This window comes from Pleuronectes platessa, chromosome 14, assembly GCF_947347685.1.
Source record: "Pleuronectes platessa chromosome 14, fPlePla1.1, whole genome shotgun sequence".
NCBI lineage: Eukaryota > Metazoa > Chordata > Actinopteri > Pleuronectiformes > Pleuronectidae > Pleuronectes > Pleuronectes platessa.
The window spans coordinates 25,214,319-25,234,954 of record NC_070639.1 but is presented as its reverse complement, the minus strand read 5'-3'; the positions used below and the strand labels follow the sequence as shown (position 1 = coordinate 25,234,954).

Genomic DNA, 20,636 nt, shown 5'->3' with positions numbered 1-20,636 from the left:
TGTTGACAGGAACTGGAACGTGGAGACAGAGAGTCAGACGAGGACATGGCCCGACTGGTGGCCGACCTACAGAAGAGGATGGAGCGCACAGAGGTCAGGACACATCACACACAGAGCATCCACTCAGCTCGTTCATGATCATCTGCACAAACAACATGAAGACTCAGAATCCAACAGCTGATAGACTGAAATAAAAGAGGCTGATAGAGAAGAGCAGAGCCTCCATGGAGCTCCCGTTACCACCGACCAAACCAAACTCTGAGATCCACTTAGGAGTCAGTAGTTGAACAGGAGATCTGTGGCAGGGCAAACATCGTGGGCTCTCAGAAAACCTTTCTATCAGTAACCTGGAGCTTTCTCTCTTGTGTCTCTTGCAGCCCGTCACTGTGGTGAAGGACATCTCCGATCAGTCCGTCTTCACCAACAAGGAGGCGGAGTTTGAGTGCGAGATCAAGATCAACTACCCAGAGATCACCCTGTCCTGGTACAAGGGCACGCAGAAACTGGATAACGGTGACAAGTACCACATCAGCATCAGTGGCGACCGCCACCTGCTCAAGATCAAGAAGTGCCAGTCGTCCGACCAGGGCAACTACCGGGTGGTCTGTGGGCCGCACATCTCCAGCGCCAAGCTCGCTGTCATGGGTCAGTAAGCACGGTCACTGGATGACTAACTGGGTGAACCAGCTGGTCTCACCTTAACTTGCTGTTCTAGGTTATGACAGTAATTAAGACCAGTCTTATGTTTTAGTTGGTGCAACAGTTAAGACCAGTCAGTATGAACACCAGTTGGTCACTGGTTGGTGGAAACTGTCCTGTGATGTCCAAACCAACCGGATGTTTGTTTTATCTTTCAGAAGTGGAGGTTGAGAAGCATCTGCAGGACACCTCGGGTAAGGAAGGCCAGTCGTGCTCTCTGTCTTGTCAGTTGTCCATCCCTAACGTAGAAGCTCACTGGTATAAAAACGGCAAGCAGTTAGAGATGAAGGGCAGGTTCACGTCTGAAGTGAAGCACAAGGTGCAGAAGCTTCTGATCAGAGACCTGAAGCACGAAGACCAGGGTCGATACACCTGCAGGTACCAGCACCTGGAGTCATCAGCCGACCTCTGGGTGGAAGGTTTGTACCTGGAAACCTTCCTGCAACCTTCTAGACGTGGATGTTCTACCCGTTCACTAACCTCTTTGACTCCATCACACAACTAATGTTGGAGATTTGGGGTTTTCCCTCTTTTTTCCGCTCTTTCTTCTTCTGTCTTAACATTCTTTACTGCTCTGCTGTCCCGGAGGAAGTCTGCCATCATCTCATGTGTTGTCTTCTTACATCTGTCCCGACTCAACACCCCCCCAACAACCAGTCATCATAACTGTCCTCTGATCTTCATTTCTAACCGTGTGGATGTGTTGTCGGTGAAACTACCATTCAGCTGATGTCATACATTCCCAGTTGTGATGCCAAACACATTTACCCATTCACGTCTTTATCTGTTTTAGCCGAGCAAATTCATTTCACCAAACGCATCCACAACGTGGAAGTCAACGAGCGCCAGTCGGCAACCTTTGAGTGTGAGGTGTCGTTTGACAACGCTATCGTGTCATGGTACAAAGACACGTGGGAACTGAAAGAGAGCACAAAGTACAACTTCACAAGCGAGGACAGAAGACATTTCATGGTCATCCGAAACGTGTCCATTGAAGACGAAGGTGTGTAGAGCGCCATCTCGCCCCAAACGCCCGTCACAGCCCTGCAGATTTTTTTCCTGATTGTTTTCCTGAGTGTTAAACGTCTTCATTACTAATCCCATGTAGGCGTGTACTCAGTGATTGTGAGGTTGGAGCCCAGAGGAGAGGCTAAGAGCACAGCTGAGCTTTATTTGTCTGGCAAAGGTACAGTTCCTAGTCAGACGCCACCTTGTATCTTCTGTTCAGCCTTGGTCTCTTTTAGTGTTAAACACTTTTTCACTCTTTCCCTTTTTCACAGAAATTGAATTAGCAATGGTTCCTATGGGTGAGTATTCTGTCTTCTAGAATGTGTCAGGGCATTTCAGGAAATCCTCTTGTTCTCTGTAGAACTGAGCCGCTGGGGCCCCGAGCTAGAGGGGCCCCGAGCTGGAGGGGCTCCCTGATAAAGATCAGTTAGTGGTCGTCCACATGAGCGACGACTCTGTAAGAACCAGTTAACTTGTGATCCAGAGCCTGCATCACCTGAATGAGGCTGAATGCTGCTGCTCCGTTTGTCTGGTCCCCAAAAGTCCCCTAACACACAGAGTGTGACTAAAAACTGATAAACATAGAACCTACAAACAATTGAAGTACGTAGAACACGTTTAAACTCCCACAGTGAATCTGTGGGAACCAGCGAAGGCAGTGAACTGCAAAACATCTTACTGGTAAACTGGTCAAATACAGATCAGGTCAAAATAAAGAGAAAGAATTTAGACTTTCTTTCCTTTGTTGTCAAGAGATATTGTCGTGTATGCGTAGCTGCTTAAGGTCATAGGATCTAAATCATTAGCTTATCTATTCCCCAGAGGGGCTCAAATAGGGAAACGATCAGCGGCCATAGTTCTAAAGTCAGGATGAAGTCGGCTCTGACTCTGACCAGAATGCTCTTCATACCTTTTGTCCCTCAACTACTTTACTGAGCAGGAGGATTTTTTTAAATGCCATTGTTCTAATTCTACTTTACACACATTTGTTCTTGAATACTAAAGAAAGTTTTGGTATGAACTTGTAGATGTCCCAGACACCTCGATTCAGAGGCCTGACGTGTCCTCGTCTGTGGCAATCCAAGGTAAGACTAGAACCAGGAGCAGAACGTAGCTGTGAGCTGCTTATGAGTCCACTCATTTAAACATGTGACATTAAACCAAATCTAAATCTTTAAAATCACATCATGTTGTTTTGTTTTAAAGAATCTGCTGAGTTCTATCAGTATGAAGAAGAGATTGAACACAGAGGTATTTACTTATGTTTTTATTCTTCATCCTCTCACATCCTTCACCCTGACCAGAAAACTGATTAACATCAATTAAGAGAAAAAATATATTCTCACCTCACTGACAAACTAACAAACGAAGAATGATTTGTTCTTAAAAACGGAAATAAATAAGAACATGGTTGTTTTTTAAAGAATCGGCTGAATATTCGTATCGGGAGGTGGAGGTGGAGCGAAGAGGTAACACACGTTGTATTTCCTCCTTTTACTCAAACCTCATTTTCTCCATCACCATCAAACCAAGTGAGCAGATCTGGGACCAAACTCAAACCATTCTTTAAATGATGCCAATAAATTATTAAAATGATGGCAAAAATCTGATAGTTTTCTTATTGTTTTTACCCAGATCTGTTCATCTTAACATCCTCATTGTGTCACGTGACTCGTGTGTGTGCATTTTATATGAACGTCTACGTGATCTCGTTTGTTTGTTGATTCTCTGACATTGTGGGATGTTCTTCTTTTTTTAATCTTTAACCATCTTCACATCTTCCATGTTTCACGAGACACTAATCTTCTGCTGTGTCGTCGATTCACAGTCAAACTCTTTAATCTTGTAGAAAATAAAATGTGACAGAAACAGTTTGTGAAAAGTTCAGACGGAATAAAATGGAGTCTAGTGGAATGTGTGAAGCCTGAGATCTGCTGAGGATCTTACACTCGTTTAGATCCTTCAAGATGACTTCAACTTAATTTTCCTTTTAGCCATTTGACTGTTTCCCCACAAATCAAGAAAAGACAATAAAATATAAGTGAACGAGTTGAGAACCTTCTCCAAAGCTTTAATGATTCAGGAGATAGTTAGTTTGTCTCATGAAGCAGAACATCGGGTCGAACCAGGAAGTTACACGGTTCACTTCCTGTTTTCAGATAAAAAGATAATTGACTTGTTTAGACAAAGTTACAAAGCACTTTGTTCTCAGTAGTGTTCAGACTTCACACGTGTCATTGAATTAATAAAGTGACTAATGGATGAATATCTATAATGAGACAATTGGAACTGACGACTGACGATGTTTGTTTTGTTTCTCTTTGGACCATTTTATGATTCTTTTGGTTGTTCAGAGGCTCAGGTCCTGGACGACCTCTGACCTCTGACCCTCGTCCTGTTGAATAATCCATGAGATCACAGAGATCTATGCATTCCTCTTGTCACCGACGTTTCTTCTCACGTTTCTTGTCTTCTGTCCCTTTCTTGCTCGGCACAGTCGAGTATCAGAGCCGGACGGAGGAGACGGTTTCACAACAAGTGTCAACAACCAAAGGTATCAGATCAGGTGGCCCGTGGGCCTGAGCCGCTGGGGCCTGGCTCTTTGTCTTTGTCAGGTCCTTGTGTTTCCTCTTGTTGAAATCCCCTCTGCTGGTTCTTTAACTGAGGACCTGCACTACCTTCAAGTGCAGGTCAATCATTATGGTTTCCATCTTCTAACCACTGACTTTAGGTCTGAGCTCCATCAGCGGAGTTAATGTGTTTAACATCTGCTACGAGCAGAAGTCCTTTAGTCACAGTGATATAATCATGTATACGTCAGACAGCAGGGATTTATGTTTGATACTTATCATGATCCTGGATGTGTTCCTGTGTTTCTCCAGCTGCCAGAGTCGCTGTTGAGGAAACGGTGGAGACCCAGAGAATTGGAGTGAGAGAGGAAATCCCAACTAAAGGTACGAGAGCTGAACATCGTCCGAAGCTTCAGCGCCTTGTTCTCTGCAAACTCACTTCTCCTTCCTCCGCTACTAACATCTTCCTCTGTTGTGTCTGTTCGGCTCTGTCTTGGTTTCCTCACTCTTCCTCTCTTGCTACAGTAGAACAGTAATTACTTTATCTACTGAAGAAGCTTTTTCTTTTTCTTCTGTAAATCTCTTCTGCGCTTCTCTGCTTCATTGCAAACGCTCAGCGTCTCTGTGCTGATGCTAACTCACTCGCTGTCTTTGTCAGTTCTCAAAGCTGAAGAGAAAGAGCCAGAGGAGAAGCCCACAGCAGCTCTGAAGGTCCAGCCCGAAGGTACCAACATACCTTCAATGTGAAATCATGCACTTCCTGTTTCTGATGTGATGCTCCTCACTCAGTAACGTCTCCATGTCTCTATGTTGTGACTTTTTACTGAACATCTCTTGTAGTCGAGGCCAAAAAGCCAGTGGAGAAAAAGGCTGCAGTGGTTTCAGTCCCAGAGAAGAAGCAGGTTCCTGCTCTCAAAGGTAGAGGCTCCTCCTCTGTTCTGATGTGTTAACAGCTGACCCTGATTCTCATTCCTTTTGTTGTCTTTGATTTTCTGCCTCATGTTTAAACCTTAAAGAACCAGAGGAGCTTCAGAAGCCTGTTGTTCCCTCACTGCCCACTGAAAAGCCTGGAGTGCCAAAGAAAGGTACGAGTTCTTCTGCTCATTTCATGTCTTCAGCTCCACGTTGCTCTGTAGCTTCTCCAGTGTGAACTTCTGTCTGGTCTGGATTGGATTCAGATCCTGTTTGTCCTCTGTGTCTCGTGTCGCTGTCCCTGCTTCAGTGTGTCTCTCAGTTCAGTGTCAGCTCTTCTGAACGCCTCTTCGTGACGTTTACATCCTTCAACCACTTTATGCTAACGTTAGCCACTGTCTGTGTTACCTACTTGAAGATGAGTCCAAGCCTCAGGTTCTAGCAGAGCCAAAAAAGGTGGCCCCTGCGGCAAAGCCTGAACCTGAACCCAGACCCAAACCAAAAGCAGAACCTGAACCAAAGCCTAAATCCTCACCGGCTCCCAAAGCAGAACCCAAACCTGCCAAGATCCAGCCGGAAGCTGAAGCTAAACCGGCAGCGTTGAAGAAGCCGACAACACCACCGTCCAAAGGTATTTCCTGTTCTTTCTGGATGTGTGTTGGGTTCTCACGACTTCAGGCAGTGTGTGTGTTTCTGTGTCGTCAGTATCAAAGTCTTCATTGTGTTTGTTCAGCTTCAACATGGAAGCGAATCTTTGAATTTCTGTGTCGTTGCTTGAATGTTAACTATCTGAATGTTGCTTTAAGTCCCCGAAGAACCTGGAAAACCAGAGCTGGCAAAGGTCAAGCCTGAGACCAAGCCGGAACCAGGAGTCCAGAAACCAAAACCAGAACCAGAAAAACCAAAACCAGGGGTCCGTAAGCTGGAGCCTCCTGTGACAAAACCGCAACCGGCCGCCGCCACGCCAGAACCTCCAGCACCAAAACCCGTCCCGGTTCCCAAACCTGAGCCGTCAGTTAAAAAACCTGAAGCAATACCAGAACCAGCCAAGACCAAAGCCGAACCGACGGCCGCTCCAAAGGAGCCGTTGAGGAAAGGTACACGTCTGGCTGAGAGGCCACTCTGGATTGTTTTCTCAAATCTCTTAACTCCGAATTGAACTTTAATCTTGTTTTTGTGATTGTTTGTTGAACTAAGGTTTAAATTCTTAAACTTCTTGAAACTTTTAATTTATGTGACCAACTTTAACCGTCTCCGATGTCTGTGAGTGAATCGTTTGTGTCAATTTAACAGCGACACACGTTTTTCTGCAAATGTCTGACGAATGACGTGTTCTCTTGAAGAACCGGAACCAGCAGCAAAGAAGGAGGTGGCTCCTCCTCCAGCTCCTCCAGCCACGGTCCCACTGAAGGTGCAGGGAGGAGAAGAAGCTCCACAGAAGAAGCCTGTGGCAGCTAAAGGTACCTGAGCTGTCAATCATCCTCACACTAAAACTCTCACCTTAAGCCTAAACTCTTAACGTCTAATCGGTGGCTCCAGAGTCTCCGTCAGTTGTTTCCTTTTCTCACACTCGATAGAGTGGCTTTTCTTTAACAACTCTTCATCACGAGTTCATCTTCTGATGTTTGTGATGCTCTTTAAAGTTCCTGTTGAGGAAAAACGTCCTGAACCTCAAACAGCAGCAAAGGAGCCAGAGGCTGCCGTCGCTCCTCCTAAAGCCCAAGTGACGAGGAAAGAGAAAGGTACTCTCCTCTCCGTCGCTAACAAACAGGATCACTTCACTCAAATCACTGTCAAACCTTGTTATCTTCATACACAATATACCATGTAGGATATTTATTAGTAAAAACAGTTCACGTTCTCCAGGGGAGGATTCTGGATTTTAATAAAACCCCCTGATCTCTTTCTCTGAGCCTGAAACCTCCCTCTAGCGCCACCCTCTGGACCTAAGAACAGATCGTTTGAGTCAAGTTTTCCTGTTGAGTTGAATCTTCTTGTGCGTGAGCACACTCCTCTTTTCTCTAAAGTCACGTCTTGTGCATGTGTTTGTGTCAAACCCTCTTAAAGCTTTGAAGCCTAAACTGGTGCCTGAGAAAGCTCCTCACAAAGTTGATGAGGCAGTTGAGTTGAAGATGGAACTTCAGTCTGATAAGAAACCTGAAACTGCACCAGAGCGACCAGCTCCACAGAAAACTGAGGTGAAGGAGAGAGTTCCAGAGAGACCTGAGAGAAAAGTGGAGGAAACTCCAAAGATGGCTCCAGAAAAACGTCCTGAGGCCAAAGTGTCAGAGAAGGCTCCTCCAGGGAGGAGGCCTGTAGAAGCTCCTCTGGAGGTGACGCAAGATGAGAGGAAACCTCCTGAGAGGGAAGCACTGGAGGGAACTCCTGTGAAGGTGCAGGAAGCGAAGATCGAGAAGGTGTCAAAGAAACAAACAGAGAGAGTCTCTGTGGATAAAACACCTGAAGTCAAACCAGAGGTTGAAGAAACTCTTCGTAAAGGTACAGCTTCATGAACGTGAACCTTCGGCAACACTTCAGTTACGACTTTTCTTCTCTGAAATGACAGAATGTGGTGAAAACTACATCAAACGTCATAAAATATTCAAATTGTTTCATTTGAAATTTACACAAATCCTTTTTCTACAGAGGGTTATTAAAGCTACGTTTCTGAGATTGAGTCTGAAAACTTGAACTGAACTCTTAATTTTCAGTTCAACAAAGAAAGTTCAATCTGAATATTTACAAACTGAACTGTTGCCTCCTCTTCACAGTTCCTCTTCTGTTCTTTACATCTTCACTGTTTGCTGGGTTCTGTGTATTTAATGCTATTTTTGCATGTTTGTTTGTTAATTGTGGAAATTCTCTCTTATTTCTATTCTATAAAAATCTTCCTGGATTAAAAAAATCTTGAAACGAAATAGAAATGAAGACGACTGAGAAGATTCGAGTCACAGAGAAAAAAGCGTCTCCTGCTGAAAAAGGTACAAACCTTGTGAAAACATGTCGACGCTCAGCCGGTGATGTAACTCTTAATCTGTGTGTCCTCTAACTCTCACTGACTGTGTTTTGTTGTCACGTCTTGGCGCCGCCACATGACGCCTGTTCTTCAACCACTCTTAAAACGACTAGAAGCTACGACTCTTATTGAGACCAAGCGAAGCAAACAAGCTCAGAAGACAGGAGCGCAACAAGAAGAGGCGCCGGAGGAACACACGGAAGTGTTGCGTGAGGACGATTCAGCTCCTGTGGGCGAGACGATAGTGACGTTATCAGAAGTTGAGGATTTAGCAAAGACACAAAGAGAGAAAAAGTCTGAACTGAGAAGTGAGATATCTGTTACTGACTCGATGAAAAGGAAACAAACCAAAACACAAACATCTGTAGCTTTAGTTCAGGAAAATGAATCCGACAAATGCAGAGACGTCATCGCTCTGCAAACCACCAGAGAAACATCTGAGGGCGAGTGTCCGACAGAGGAAACCGTAGACGAGAGGAAAGACGGCTCATCTGTTCGACGGGAAGATTCTAAACAAGAAGCAAAAGTTCCGGTCAGGAAGGAAAGTGAGATTCAAATCATGACAGAAAGTAAAGAGAAACACAAGAGAGAGAAAACTGCAGAAAGTGAGTCGGTGAAGGATCAAATCAAACCTTCAGTTCTCATCAGCACAGAATCAAGAAAACTAAGTGAGAGAGGGAAAACTGAAGCAAAGATTTCCACAGAGGAATCAGTCAGGAAAACTGAAGTTAAACCAGAAATAAAACACAGAAGAAACGAGGAAATTACACAAGCTATTATTGAACAGACAGAAATTAAAGTTGAAGGCAAATCTACAAAAGTTCAGGAGAAAATGGTCGCTCAGGAAATAAGCAGAAAAGACAAAACTCATGTTAAACCTCAGGTCGTTTCTGAGTCAAAGAAAGATGAAAAGAGTTCAGAGAAAGTTTCAGTAAAGAAACACGAAGCAGCTGAAACGATCAAACCAGGAGAAATCACTGAGACAGAAAAACCTAAACCTGAAGTGGAGGTCAAACAGAAAGAGTCAGTAACAGATGTCGAGCTGAAGAAGCCAAAGGTTATCAGATCAGTGGCTGACACACCAGAGGCCAAGAGAAAAGAGGAATCTAAAGCCGATCAGAAGAGAGATGGAAAAACTCCAATCGCTTCAAAACCAGAGGAGAAAAGAGTTTCACCTCAAACAGCTGCCAGAGGTACAGAGAGAAAATCATCTTCACCTTCATCTTCCTCATGTCTTCATGTTTAACTTCAGTGGTTTTAAAAAGACGCCATCGACTCATCTTTCACATTTTCAATGCTGCGTCTTTTTAAAGTGATTCTTTTTTATCCTAACTTCTTAAATAACAATAATAAGAATATCTTGCGTTAAATAAAAACGAATTATCTTCAAAGAAACAGAAGCTGAGGCTGAGACTGTTCCCTGGACTGTCCGTCCTGTCACGTCCCCTGAAGAAGAGATAGAAAGACAAACAGCAGAAAAAGGTACGACAGGATATTTTCCTTTTGTCATCGTCAGCTCTTCTTCTTCTTTTTATTACGTCTGTGTTTGTCTGGTTTAACTCTAAATGTCTGTGTTTCTGTCGTCTTCTTCCTAATCTCTTGGCACCGCCACATGGTGCCTCGTCTTCACGCCTCTTAAACCCTTCCATCCTCAAGGGGGCGTGACTGCTCTTTTATCAAATGAGGAACGAGCCGGAGCTCCGAAGATCGCAAAACATTTCACGTCAGAGTTTGAGTCGTCAGCTGAGGTCGTAGAACGAGAAGAAGAAGCTCAAATGCTTCACAACGATCGACAAGAACTTGTGGGTGAAGGTTTGAAAGAAGAGGTTTTGAATCTGAAGCGAGAAGCTGACGAAGCGTTTGACGAGTCTGTTGCTGAAGGTTCGGAGACTCGAGGTTCGAGACTCGTTTCCAAACCCAAAGGAAATATCGTTGTGACAGGAAGTGAATCTAAGAATCAAAAGGTTGAGGTAAAAACAAGGAAACATAAATCTCCAGCTCAAAGAAGTGATTCTCAAACAGCGAGTGTAGACATCAAGGATTATACAGAAAATATCAAAGCTTCTCAAAGTCATGAACGAAAATGTATTAAAAGTGTTTCTGATCCAAACCAAGTGATCGACGTGAGGTTTAAAACTAAAATATCTCAGGTGACGGTTTTACAGCCTTTAGAACAAACTCAACTCCAGATGGAAATAAAGCAAAGTGAAGCAGCAGAGAAACGTTCATGTGAAAACACTGAAACCACCTCAGAGACACAGGAAACCGATTCTTCAAAAGCCGAGAACAAACCGTCCAGACGGAGAAGAACTGAGAAACGAGTCCGACAGAAGTCCCAAAGTTTAATGAGTCAAACCGAGAAACTTAAAGAAAACGATTCTCCTGAAGATGAAAATAAGAATCAACAAATTCACTCTGTAGAAATAAAAAAGGATGACAAAGATGATTGTTTGAAAGAGAAACCAGATATAAAAGTTAACAAGCTACAGGAGAGCGAAAAAATCACTACAGCCAAACATGTCAGAGAAGAAGATTTAAAACAGTCAAACCAAAAAGAACAGACAGAAGGAGATAGAATAAATTATAAAGACGAAGAAGAACTGACCCCAGCTTTGACGTCACCTCCTGAAAAACTGAAGTCCACCAGCGACTTCCTGCCAGAATCCACTTTGTCCAAAGTCATTAGGCTGAGGCACGAGTTGGTGAAGGTGAGTCCGAAGGAAGAGACGACAGAGATGAAACCCAGAGAGAAGGTTTCTCCTGAGTCACTGTCAGAGGACGAAGCCGGAACAGAACCAGAACTCCCATCACAGATTAGAATGAGACAGGAACCAGCTGAGGACAAGCAGGTCACAGACGCTAATGCTCAGAATCAACATGTCAAAGAAAAGACTAAATTAAGACGAGAGAAAAGTGAAAAACTCACAGATACAAAACCTCAACACACACAGGCAGAAGGAAAACCTGAAGTCCTTCAACAGAATATTCAGTCGACAGAGCCGAGCCATTTAAAAGAAAAAGAGCAGAAGTTAACCAATCAAGAGAACTTTGAATTAAACCTCGAATCAGACGATGTCAAAGCTGAAGAAAATCAACACAAAGAAATTAAAACAAGACAAGAAAAAACTGAGAGAACAAATGAACACTTAATCCAAACCAACCAAACTGAAGTTAAAGACGATCAGTCAAGAGTCGTCACAGGTAGAAATAAAACTCCAGCTGAGAAAGGAAAAGAGACGATTCGGTTAAAGACTCTGAAAGAGAAAGAAGACGAGGAAATAAAATCTGTCATCAGAGAAACTGATACAACGAGTAAAACTCCTGAAATCTCAGGGAAACTTCCTCTGAAGGAAGAAGGAGCTCAAATTAAGAAAAGTCAGAGTGTGGACAAACGTGAGGAGAATCAGCCAGAAAGAGATTCTTTAAATGAAACGAGGAGAAATACAGACGAGCGAGTTGAAAAGTCCAAGTTTAAAAGATCGAAAGAATCCTTAACCACAGAGAACACTTCAAAAATACACGTTCAAACAAAGAAACCTGCGAAAACACACGTAGAGTCCGAACAAAGAGAACTAACGGAGACAGGAGATCAGAAACCTTCTTCAGTTAATAAACCTGAGTCGATTCAGTCCAAACTTCCCACAGTTGATTATTCTCACGTTTCCCTGAACAAAGACACGAATCGGACTCCAACAGATTCTGAGTCACATCAAAAATCCGACTTAAATCGAACCGACAAAAATACTTTGACTGACCAGCAGAAGAAACCAGTGAGGAAAGAACCAGCCAGTAAGAAGAGTTCAGGTGTTACTGAAGTCAAATCAATGAAGGAAAGAGTGACAGCGAGAGAGTCTAGAGAGGTTCCTGCTTATGATGAAGGAAGTGACTTGAAACAGAGCGAGTCAGTGTCACCACAGGAAACTGAACAGGAACTCATTAAAGTTCCAGAAAAAGATCAAACTAAAGAGTTCTCCAGAGAACGTCCTGAAAAACTCGATCCAACTAAGAAATTATTGATAAAAGCTGCGCTGGTTGATGACCAACGAGATGTGACAGAGAGCGAGTCTCCACAAGAAGAGAGAGTGATAAACGCTCCAGAGATCACAGTCGAACCAGAGCAGCTCAAGATCACAACAGTTAAACATCAAACTTATAAAGTCACCGCTCTAGAACACAAAACAGCTCAACTGGAACAAAGTGACAGAAAAGTTCCAGTTAAACCAGTGATGGATCAAACTTCTTCAGAAACAAAACCAGCTCCTGAAAAACATGAAGAAACTAAAGACGCTGAAGTTACAGCAGCTGGTCGAGATGTTTGTTTCACAGACAGTTCTCCTCTGGAGGAGAGAAAACCAAATTTAGGTAAATTACAAGAAGTTAAAGTTGAACAACTCTCCTCTAAAAACACTTTAGGTAAAGATGACGTTAATATTACACCAAAAACTGAGCAACAGAAAATAAGAGTCTCCCGTTCACCTAAAGTTGATCGAGACTTTACGTCTGTAGAAAGTTTAAGTTTCTCTAAAACTCTAAAAACAGGAAGGTCCTCAGAGGGAGAAGCATCGCAGATGAAGAGGGTAGATCAGGAAACTGAGAGAGAAGAACCAAAAAAACACCATCAAGTAGAAACTGCTTCTCACAAAGAAAAGAAGAGAGAATCTGAATCATCAAGAATCATGACGGTTCGAGATGAAGTAAATAGAGTTCAACCTGATGAAAGCAAACAGGAACATAGAATCTCTTCAGGGACAGAGCAGCTGATAGACACAGAAGATGATGAGGTCAAAGACTTGAGAGACAGTGAGAAGAAGACGCTGAAAAGACAAGAGATCATCGACAGCACGACTCCACAGGAAACCGAGTCCGAGCAAACGCAGCAAAACCATTCTCCCAAAATATATTCTGGAACTGTTAAAGACAGAGAAACGGAGAAGACAGAGTTGGGACAATTTCCTGAGAAGATAGAAAAATCCCTGAGTGACAGAGAAGACGAGTCAGAGAGGAGAAGTAGAGGTCAGCCGATTAGAGACCAAACGGAAGATAAAACAACAACACAGGCGGAAAACAAAAAGTTTGAGTCAGGAGACGTCTCTCAAGAAAAAGATCTGAAATCAGTCAAAACAATAAAAGATCAAACTAGTGAAGAAAGAAAAGATACAGAAAAGTTGTGTGATGAACAAATAGTTAGAGAAATTCAGTGCGAGACAGATTCTCTATTTGAATTTAAAGACACCAAACAAGTGAGGAGGAGAACGTCCGTGATGGAAACTGATAAAGTTACTGAAAGTGACAGAATGATTCCAGCTGAAGAGATAAAAACACAAGAGAAACAAACTGACACACAGAAAACACCGAACACAACAAACGAGTCTCAACAAGTTTCACACAACAAAACAACCAAAAGCAAAGATGACGAGAAATTAGACAAAACTAAAATTAGGACTGAAGATGGAAAAGGAAAGAAATCAAAACAGAAAACATCAGGCAGAGATAGAAAACGTTCTCATGAGGAAGTTCAGTCGCAGACCGTTTTATTAAGACGTGAATATGGAGAAGTTTCTCCGCTAATAACAGAAGCTAAAGAGGAAGAAGTGAGAAGAAGAACGTCAGCGGCTCCGCTGATGGAAGTCACATCGCAAAGAGCTCAGATCGTTAAAGACGTTAAATCACAAACTCTACCGAGGTTCATTTCTCCTGATGATCTGATCATTGATATTAGATCAATAAAACCAGACGTTCATGTTTCTTCAAAAAGAATTGAATCTAAAAAGCAAAAGGGAGAGAGGTTAACACAACTGGAATCAGGCGTGGGCTCAGATCAAGTGAACACAGAAAGAGACTCAGTTCTTAAAGATCAGTTAAACATGAGAGTTTCACCTGAAGCAGATTTAACACATCGACAGGAAGAAGCTCCTGAAAAACTGAAAAACAAAACCAGCTCAGTTCTTCTTTTAGATGGAGACCAAACCAAAAAGAAAGATCTGACATCTCTGACGGTTTCTGAAATCAGAGGTGATTCACAAATCTTAACTGATAAACGACAGATTAAAGACAAAGATGTTAGGTCAACCACTGAACTGGAGAAACGTCCAGGACCAGCCAAAGTTCCTTTAATAGAAAAACTAACTTTCACTGGTTTAGAAAAACAAACAAACGTCACTCAACCAAAAACAATCGAGACAGAAACTGTGAAAAACAAAAGCAAAGACGAGGAGTTCGATTCTCTGAGAAAAGAGACAAAGAGTAGCACAAAATACAAAGAGAAGTCCGCTGTCTCAGAACCTTCAGTCAGAGAACCTTCAGTCAGAGAACCTTCAGTCCCAGAACCTTCAGTCCCAGAACCTTCAGTCCCAGAACCTTCAGTCCCAGAACCTTCAGTCAGAGAACCTTCAGTCCCAGAACCTTCAGTCCCAGAAGCTTCAGTCAGAGAACCTTCAGTCAGAGAACCTTCAGTCAGAGAACCTTCAGTGAGAGAACCTTCAGTCCCAGAACCTTCAGTCAGAGAACCTTCAGTCACAGATCCTTCAGTCAGAGAACCTTCAGTCAGAGAAACTTCAGTCAGAGAACCTTCAGTCACAGATCCTTCAGTCAGAGAACCTTCAGTCACAGAACCTTCAGTCACAGAACCTTCAGTCAGAGAACCTTCAGTCAAAAAACCTTCAGTCAGAGAAACTTCAGTCAGAGAACCTTCAGTCATAGAACCTTCAATCAGAGAACCTTCAGTCACAGAACCTTCAGTCAGAGAACCTTCAGTCAAAGACAGAACCAAACTGCAGCAGAACAAAAAGTCTCAGCACCAAACAGGACGAGAGGACTGTTCCACCAGGACGAGAGAGTTGGAGGTCGACGCACCACTCTGTCGACACACAACTCCTCCGACAGTGGAGAACTTGGTAGAAACCAGAGTTGTGTTTGCGGAACCAGAAAAGAAAGAGAAGGACTCTTCAGGAGGTATAAAGACAGAAGTGTTCCGTGTCACCGAGCACCAAGTGTTTTCTGAGCGTCTCTCGAGCACCTTCTTGTTTTCACTCTCAGGCTTTCTTGGATTTCACGTCATGTCACTCATTGTGTTCCAATCATCTCACTGGGGACTGAGTCCAACTCTGATCCCTCAAACACCACAGGTCCATGTTGTTCTTCTTCTAACTCGTGTTGGTGTCACTGTGTGATCCTGTTTTCTCAGACGAGCACGAGTCACATGTCTCTGTGGAAACTCCTCCTTTCTCTCTGTCTGTCTCTACTCTTCTCTCACTGTTGTCGTATCATTTTATTAAAAGTTCCCGGGAAGACGACGACGCCGCCGCCACAAGTCAAAGAACCGCTGGTAAAACCAGTTGCTCCTCAACCAGGTACCAGCTCCTCTTCTTCATGTGTTTATATCTGTGTTTGTGTGTTAAGACATTTGTAGGAGAATGTCACTCTTAAAACATGATCTTTGAAGTTTTATCCTGAAGAAACGAGTCTTTAAAGAGAAACCCCGTCGTTTAAACTGAACCTTTTCTATCTTGAAACTCAAAGAGAGCAAACAGCTTCCTGCTGTCAAACAGCCGGAGGTCGCTGAGAAAAAGAAGTTGGAGAAGAGAATTTCTCCACAAGAGGAAACTAAAGCAGGTATCGTCACAAACTGACTCCTTCACTGTGACTTTATAAAATCCACGTGTTCTGATCATCTTCCACTTTATTCTTTTAACACTGAAGCGATTAAACCTCAAGCTGTGGTGAAAACTGAAGAACCGGCCAAATCAGAAAAACCCTCGGTGGTGGAGAAGAAGTCTCCTCCGACAGGTAGACAGACAGGTTCAGTGAGGACAGTGTGTGTCCTCACTGTTTGTTGTGTTGTTTGTTTTCTTCATGTCACTCACATGTTGAGCTTGAATCTTTTAACAACCTGTTACTTTTCTCAATGCTTCATCTTTTCTTACGATCTTTAACGAAGTGACGACACCGGTCGTTCCTTCAGAAACGTTACCCTGTTTTCTCCTTGTTTGCTGATTTAATGACCTGAACTGTTTCTCTGTGTCAGATGAAACCAAAGGACCCGTGCAGGCACCTGGAGGCGTGAAGAAAGGTACGAGCTCTGATTCACACTTCTTTAATACTCAATTATTTATGACACAAAAGCTCACACGACTGCTTGGTTGTATATTTTAATCATGTGTATTGTATATTTTAATCACACAACACACACTCTATGTTTTTCTGTGAAAGTTGTTTAGTGTTTGTTGTCTTGTTTGTCGTTTTTTTCTCACTTTTATAATCACTGATGATTTCAAGTAACGTGAAACTTTTGCTGCCTCAGAAACGGTTCTGCTCAAAAAAGGTAAAATTCAGTTGGAAGAGGAAACAAAGTTTGAGATTCCGACGCTAAAGAAAAGCACCAGAGTGGTGAAGGCAGTGGAGGAGGAACAGGAAGTGATCAAACTGAAGAAGGTGCCATCAGCTCCTCCTAAAGAGGCTGAAGTGGAGGAGAAACCTCAGAAGGTCACCAGGACCACCGTGTTTGAGGTGGAGGAGATGGTTCATGAAGAAGAGACTGTGGAGATGTCAGTCTCCACCAGGAGACGTGCGGAGGAGAGGACACCTCGAGACAAAGCTGATGTTGTAAAAAAGCCAGAAGTCATTAAACCTAAAGAAGAACAAACGGAGGCTCCAAAAGATGCATGGAGTCGTCAGAGACCTGTCACCAAAGACCAGAAACCAGAAGATACCATTTCTCTAAAGAAAACTCCCAAGACGCCGAAGGAAGAGGAATCTACTCCACCCACTGCAGTCTTGAAGAAAGCGAAGAAACTGCCTTCAGATGAAGTGGAACCAGAAATAATCAAACTAAAACCATTTGAGAAACCTGTCAAAGCAGCAGACGAGCCGGAGAAAGATAAGAAGGAAAGACCAACCAGAGACACTGAGCCTTTCCAGAAAGGTGAGAGGATCTCCAGAGAGGTGGAACCCAAAGAACTTCCCAGAAAACCTGTGAAAACTCCTCCAGAGGTGAAGGAGCCCCCAGCCAAGGTGTTGACGCCTTTAGATAAAAAGAAAAGTCCAGAGAAAGAGCCAGAGGAAGTCAAAGCACTAACCAAGGTGAAGAAGATCCCAACACAAGAACAAGAGATAGAGAGTGTCAAGCTGAAACCGTTTTCCAGACCTTCCAAAGAGGAGGCAGTGCCGGAGAAGAAACCAGCAGAGGAGAAAGAGAAGAAGTCACTTGATGACCTGCAACCTCGTCGCAAAACTCCTGATGAGAAACTAAAAGAACGAGAGCCGGTGGGTAGAGCGAAGAAACCTGAGATCCCAGAAACTCCAGAGAAGAAGCTGGAGAAGACAAAAGAGTTAGATTCAGTTACAGCGGAGAAGACGGCGTCTCCTGTACCAACATCTGTTAAGAAACCTGAGAAGGTTTCTGAAGAACCAAAACCTCTGCAGCTGAAGAAGGGAGTCACACCCAAGGCGAAAGAGGAGAAGGAAGAAGTTGCTCTTAAACCTCTGGAGCAGCTCAAGAAGGTTGGGCTGAAGAAGACTCCATCTCCCCAAGTCGAGAAGCTGAAAGAAGCAGCACCTGTCGAGAGGAAGACGAGCATCGACAGACTCAAGAAGGTTCCGAAGACTGTTTCTCCTGTAGAGTCGATTGAAGCAGTCACTCTTAAAAAGGTCCTGAAGAAACCGTCACCAGAAGAGGAGAAGTCTGCAGAACCAGCTAGACCTGATAAAGGGAAGTTTCCCCTGGTGAAGGAGGTGTCTCCTGGAGCCGTGCAGATGAAGAAGGTTGCCACGCAGCCGGAGGAGGAGGTGTTCGAAGAGGAGTATGAAGCAGAGGAAGAGACCGAGCAGGAGGAGGAGGAGGAGGTCTGGGGCTGGGAGCTTGTTCCTCGGGACAGTGGCGGCTCTGAGGACTGGGAAGGTGACACACAAGAAGGTGCTCTAGAGGTTCCTGGGATGACCAGGCGAGGTGAGATAGTGGTGGCCCCACCTCACTGAGAAAGATCCTCCCATCATGCCCAGAATAATCTCTGCCCATCCCCACCATCATGCCTCCATCTAAAATCTTCCTCACTTCACCATATCTTCAGCCATAGACGTCATCATTTCTTATATTTGTGTTAATTTTATTCATGTGTTGTCGTATTCATTCCACTTCTGTCATGTCATGTGTGTGTCTGTCATTTCTAGGTCACATCTTTGCCATCAGTCCATGTGTTCTGTGTCTTTACATCCCTGTTGTGTTCCATCCCTTCATGTTGTGGAAGCTTCTCTTCATCATCGTGTGCTTGTGTCTCAAGTTCAGCTTCTTTGTTTCATATTTATCATTTCATCACATTTCCCTTAAATTCAAACTGATATATCATCTCCCTGCTGTCGCACGTAAATCATCAGCTTGACGTAGATAATACCGTGTACGGCCAATTGACGTTCCTTGTTTCTGAACAGAGGGTCAACCAGCAGAGGAAGCAGGAAGAGGTCGAGGCCGAGGTCTGAAACGTGAGTCTGATGTTTCATTATTCTACAAACTGTGTCCGTGACTTCTCACTGAGAAAACTTATTTCAATACTCGATATTTCAATCGGCAGCCAAGCAGACCCCGTCTCCCGGAGAAGGCCGGGGCCGCGGCCTGAAGCCCGGTGGTAAAGGTCCGTCCCCTCCAGAGGATCCCTTCGGAGGGTTCAAGCTGAAAGCCGTCCCTCTGAAGTTCATCAAGAAGCTGAAGGACATCGTACTGCAGGAAGCCGAGTCCATCGGCTCCGCCGCGGTGTTTGAGTGCGAGGTCTCACCTTCCACTGCCATCACCTCCTGGATGAAAGATGGCAGCAACCTGCGCGAGAGCCCCAAGCACAAGTTCACCTCTGACGGCAAAGATCGCAAGCTGAACATTATTGATGTTCAACTGTCCGACACCGGTGAATACAGCTGTGTGGCCAAGAACGCTGGAAAGGAAATAACGTGCACAGCCAAGCTCATCGTAGAAGGTAAACTCTTCTTTCTGCCTTAATCTCACAGTGAACCCAGAGGAGCAGGAGTATTTCCTGTCACACTCTTGTTCCATTACATTATTACATTACATTACATTTAGCTGACGCTTTTGTACAATTGGTACACTCAACATTTATAACCATTTAGGGGTTCAGTATCTGGCCTAGGACCCTTCGGCATGCAGATGGGGAAGAGTGGGGTTTGAACCGGCAACCTTCTTGTTGGATAACGACCACTCTACCCCCTAGGCCACACCACCTCAGTGGAGGTCTCATGTTCTTCTTGTCTCCTGACAGAGTTACCTGTGAAATGGATCAAGGAGCTGGAGGAGGAGACTTCCGCTCTGAAGGGTCAGCCCATCTACATGACCTGCGAGCTGAACAAAGAGAGAGATGTGGTGTGGAAGAAGAACAACGAGGTCCTGAAGAAAAAGGCCAACAAGATTCAGATCAACATCATCGGGATGCAGCACGCCGTGACCATCCAGAACAGCTCAGAGCAGGACACTGGTTCTTACTCGTGTGAAGTCTCCGGTCAGGAGGAAGTCAAGACCACGTCAAACGTCAAAGTGATCGGTAAGAGAACCAGTTCATCGTATAAGTCACTAAACACAGTCACAATACAGCAGTAAAGAATGTGTATTCGAATATGTGTGGGCAGGAAGAGCAGTCGAAGTCCCTCAGGGCTCCATGTTAGGCCCACTTCTTTTAAAATTAAAAAAACAAATCATTTGAATCTCTTTGGATGATATATGACCATAGAATGTGTAGAGAACTGGACGTCGACTCTGGGTCTGCCCTGGTTCTGTTTGTGTTTGTTTATATTTCTGCTCTACATTGTTTCTCTGATGGTTCGACTTCATGTTCAATTCCCTCAGAAATCATCAAAGATTGGATCGTGAAGCCGCTACGGGACCAGCACGTCAAACCGAAGACGGCTGCTACGTTTAAATGCGAGCTGTACAAGGACACGCCCAACTGGAAGTGGCTCAAAGGAGAGATCGAGATCAGCCCCTCGGACAAGCTTGAGGTCAAGCAGGACGGAAAAGAGCTGACGCTCACCATCAAGAACTGTCAGCCTGAGGACGTGGCAGAATACGCCCTGGAGGTGGAAGGACGCGTCTACACGGCCAAGCTCACACTCGGAGGTTCATCCGTCTGACCGATCACCTTCCTTTACCTTGAGCCACTGAAATCATTTACTCTCTGTCGTTTGGTGTTTGATCCTCTTGAGAACTGACGTGTCGTCTTCCTCAGAGCGTGAAGCTGAGATCCTGAAGCCGTTGGCAAGTGTGGAGGTGACGGAGAAGGGAGATGCCGTGTTTGAGACGGAGATCTCTGAGGACGATGTTCCAGGGGAGTGGAAGCTGAAAGGAGAAGTTCTCACCAGATCCCCGGTAAGATCGAACCCACTTGATGTCGTGTGTTTCCACCTTTACATGTTTTTACTACGGTTCATTTTTAAATGAA

General features: G+C 44.1%; 1 protein-coding gene across 1 annotated transcript in view; it reads left to right on the top strand.

Moving 5' to 3' along the window:
• ttn.2 (titin, tandem duplicate 2) overlaps window positions 1-20,636 on the top strand; it is a 172,681-nt gene that overhangs the window by 57,371 nt on the left and 94,674 nt on the right. Inside the window, exons 53-80 of the mRNA XM_053439091.1 lie at window positions 10-93; window positions 378-645; window positions 858-1,118; window positions 1,493-1,702; window positions 1,808-1,885; window positions 1,980-2,006; window positions 2,736-2,792; window positions 2,914-2,958; window positions 3,132-3,176; window positions 4,205-4,261; window positions 4,590-4,661; window positions 4,936-4,988; window positions 5,123-5,195; window positions 5,294-5,362; window positions 5,608-5,820; window positions 5,996-6,286; window positions 6,533-6,649; window positions 6,833-6,931; window positions 15,483-15,554; window positions 15,724-15,816; window positions 15,904-15,990; window positions 16,229-16,273; window positions 16,505-18,148; window positions 18,628-18,678; window positions 18,768-19,163; window positions 19,464-19,742; window positions 20,045-20,314; window positions 20,424-20,563. Coding sequence (XP_053295066.1) covers window positions 10-93; window positions 378-645; window positions 858-1,118; window positions 1,493-1,702; window positions 1,808-1,885; window positions 1,980-2,006; window positions 2,736-2,792; window positions 2,914-2,958; window positions 3,132-3,176; window positions 4,205-4,261; window positions 4,590-4,661; window positions 4,936-4,988; window positions 5,123-5,195; window positions 5,294-5,362; window positions 5,608-5,820; window positions 5,996-6,286; window positions 6,533-6,649; window positions 6,833-6,931; window positions 15,483-15,554; window positions 15,724-15,816; window positions 15,904-15,990; window positions 16,229-16,273; window positions 16,505-18,148; window positions 18,628-18,678; window positions 18,768-19,163; window positions 19,464-19,742; window positions 20,045-20,314; window positions 20,424-20,563 — 5,196 coding nt within the window. The remainder of the gene's footprint in view (window positions 1-9; window positions 94-377; window positions 646-857; window positions 1,119-1,492; window positions 1,703-1,807; window positions 1,886-1,979; window positions 2,007-2,735; window positions 2,793-2,913; window positions 2,959-3,131; window positions 3,177-4,204; window positions 4,262-4,589; window positions 4,662-4,935; window positions 4,989-5,122; window positions 5,196-5,293; window positions 5,363-5,607; window positions 5,821-5,995; window positions 6,287-6,532; window positions 6,650-6,832; window positions 6,932-15,482; window positions 15,555-15,723; window positions 15,817-15,903; window positions 15,991-16,228; window positions 16,274-16,504; window positions 18,149-18,627; window positions 18,679-18,767; window positions 19,164-19,463; window positions 19,743-20,044; window positions 20,315-20,423; window positions 20,564-20,636) is intronic.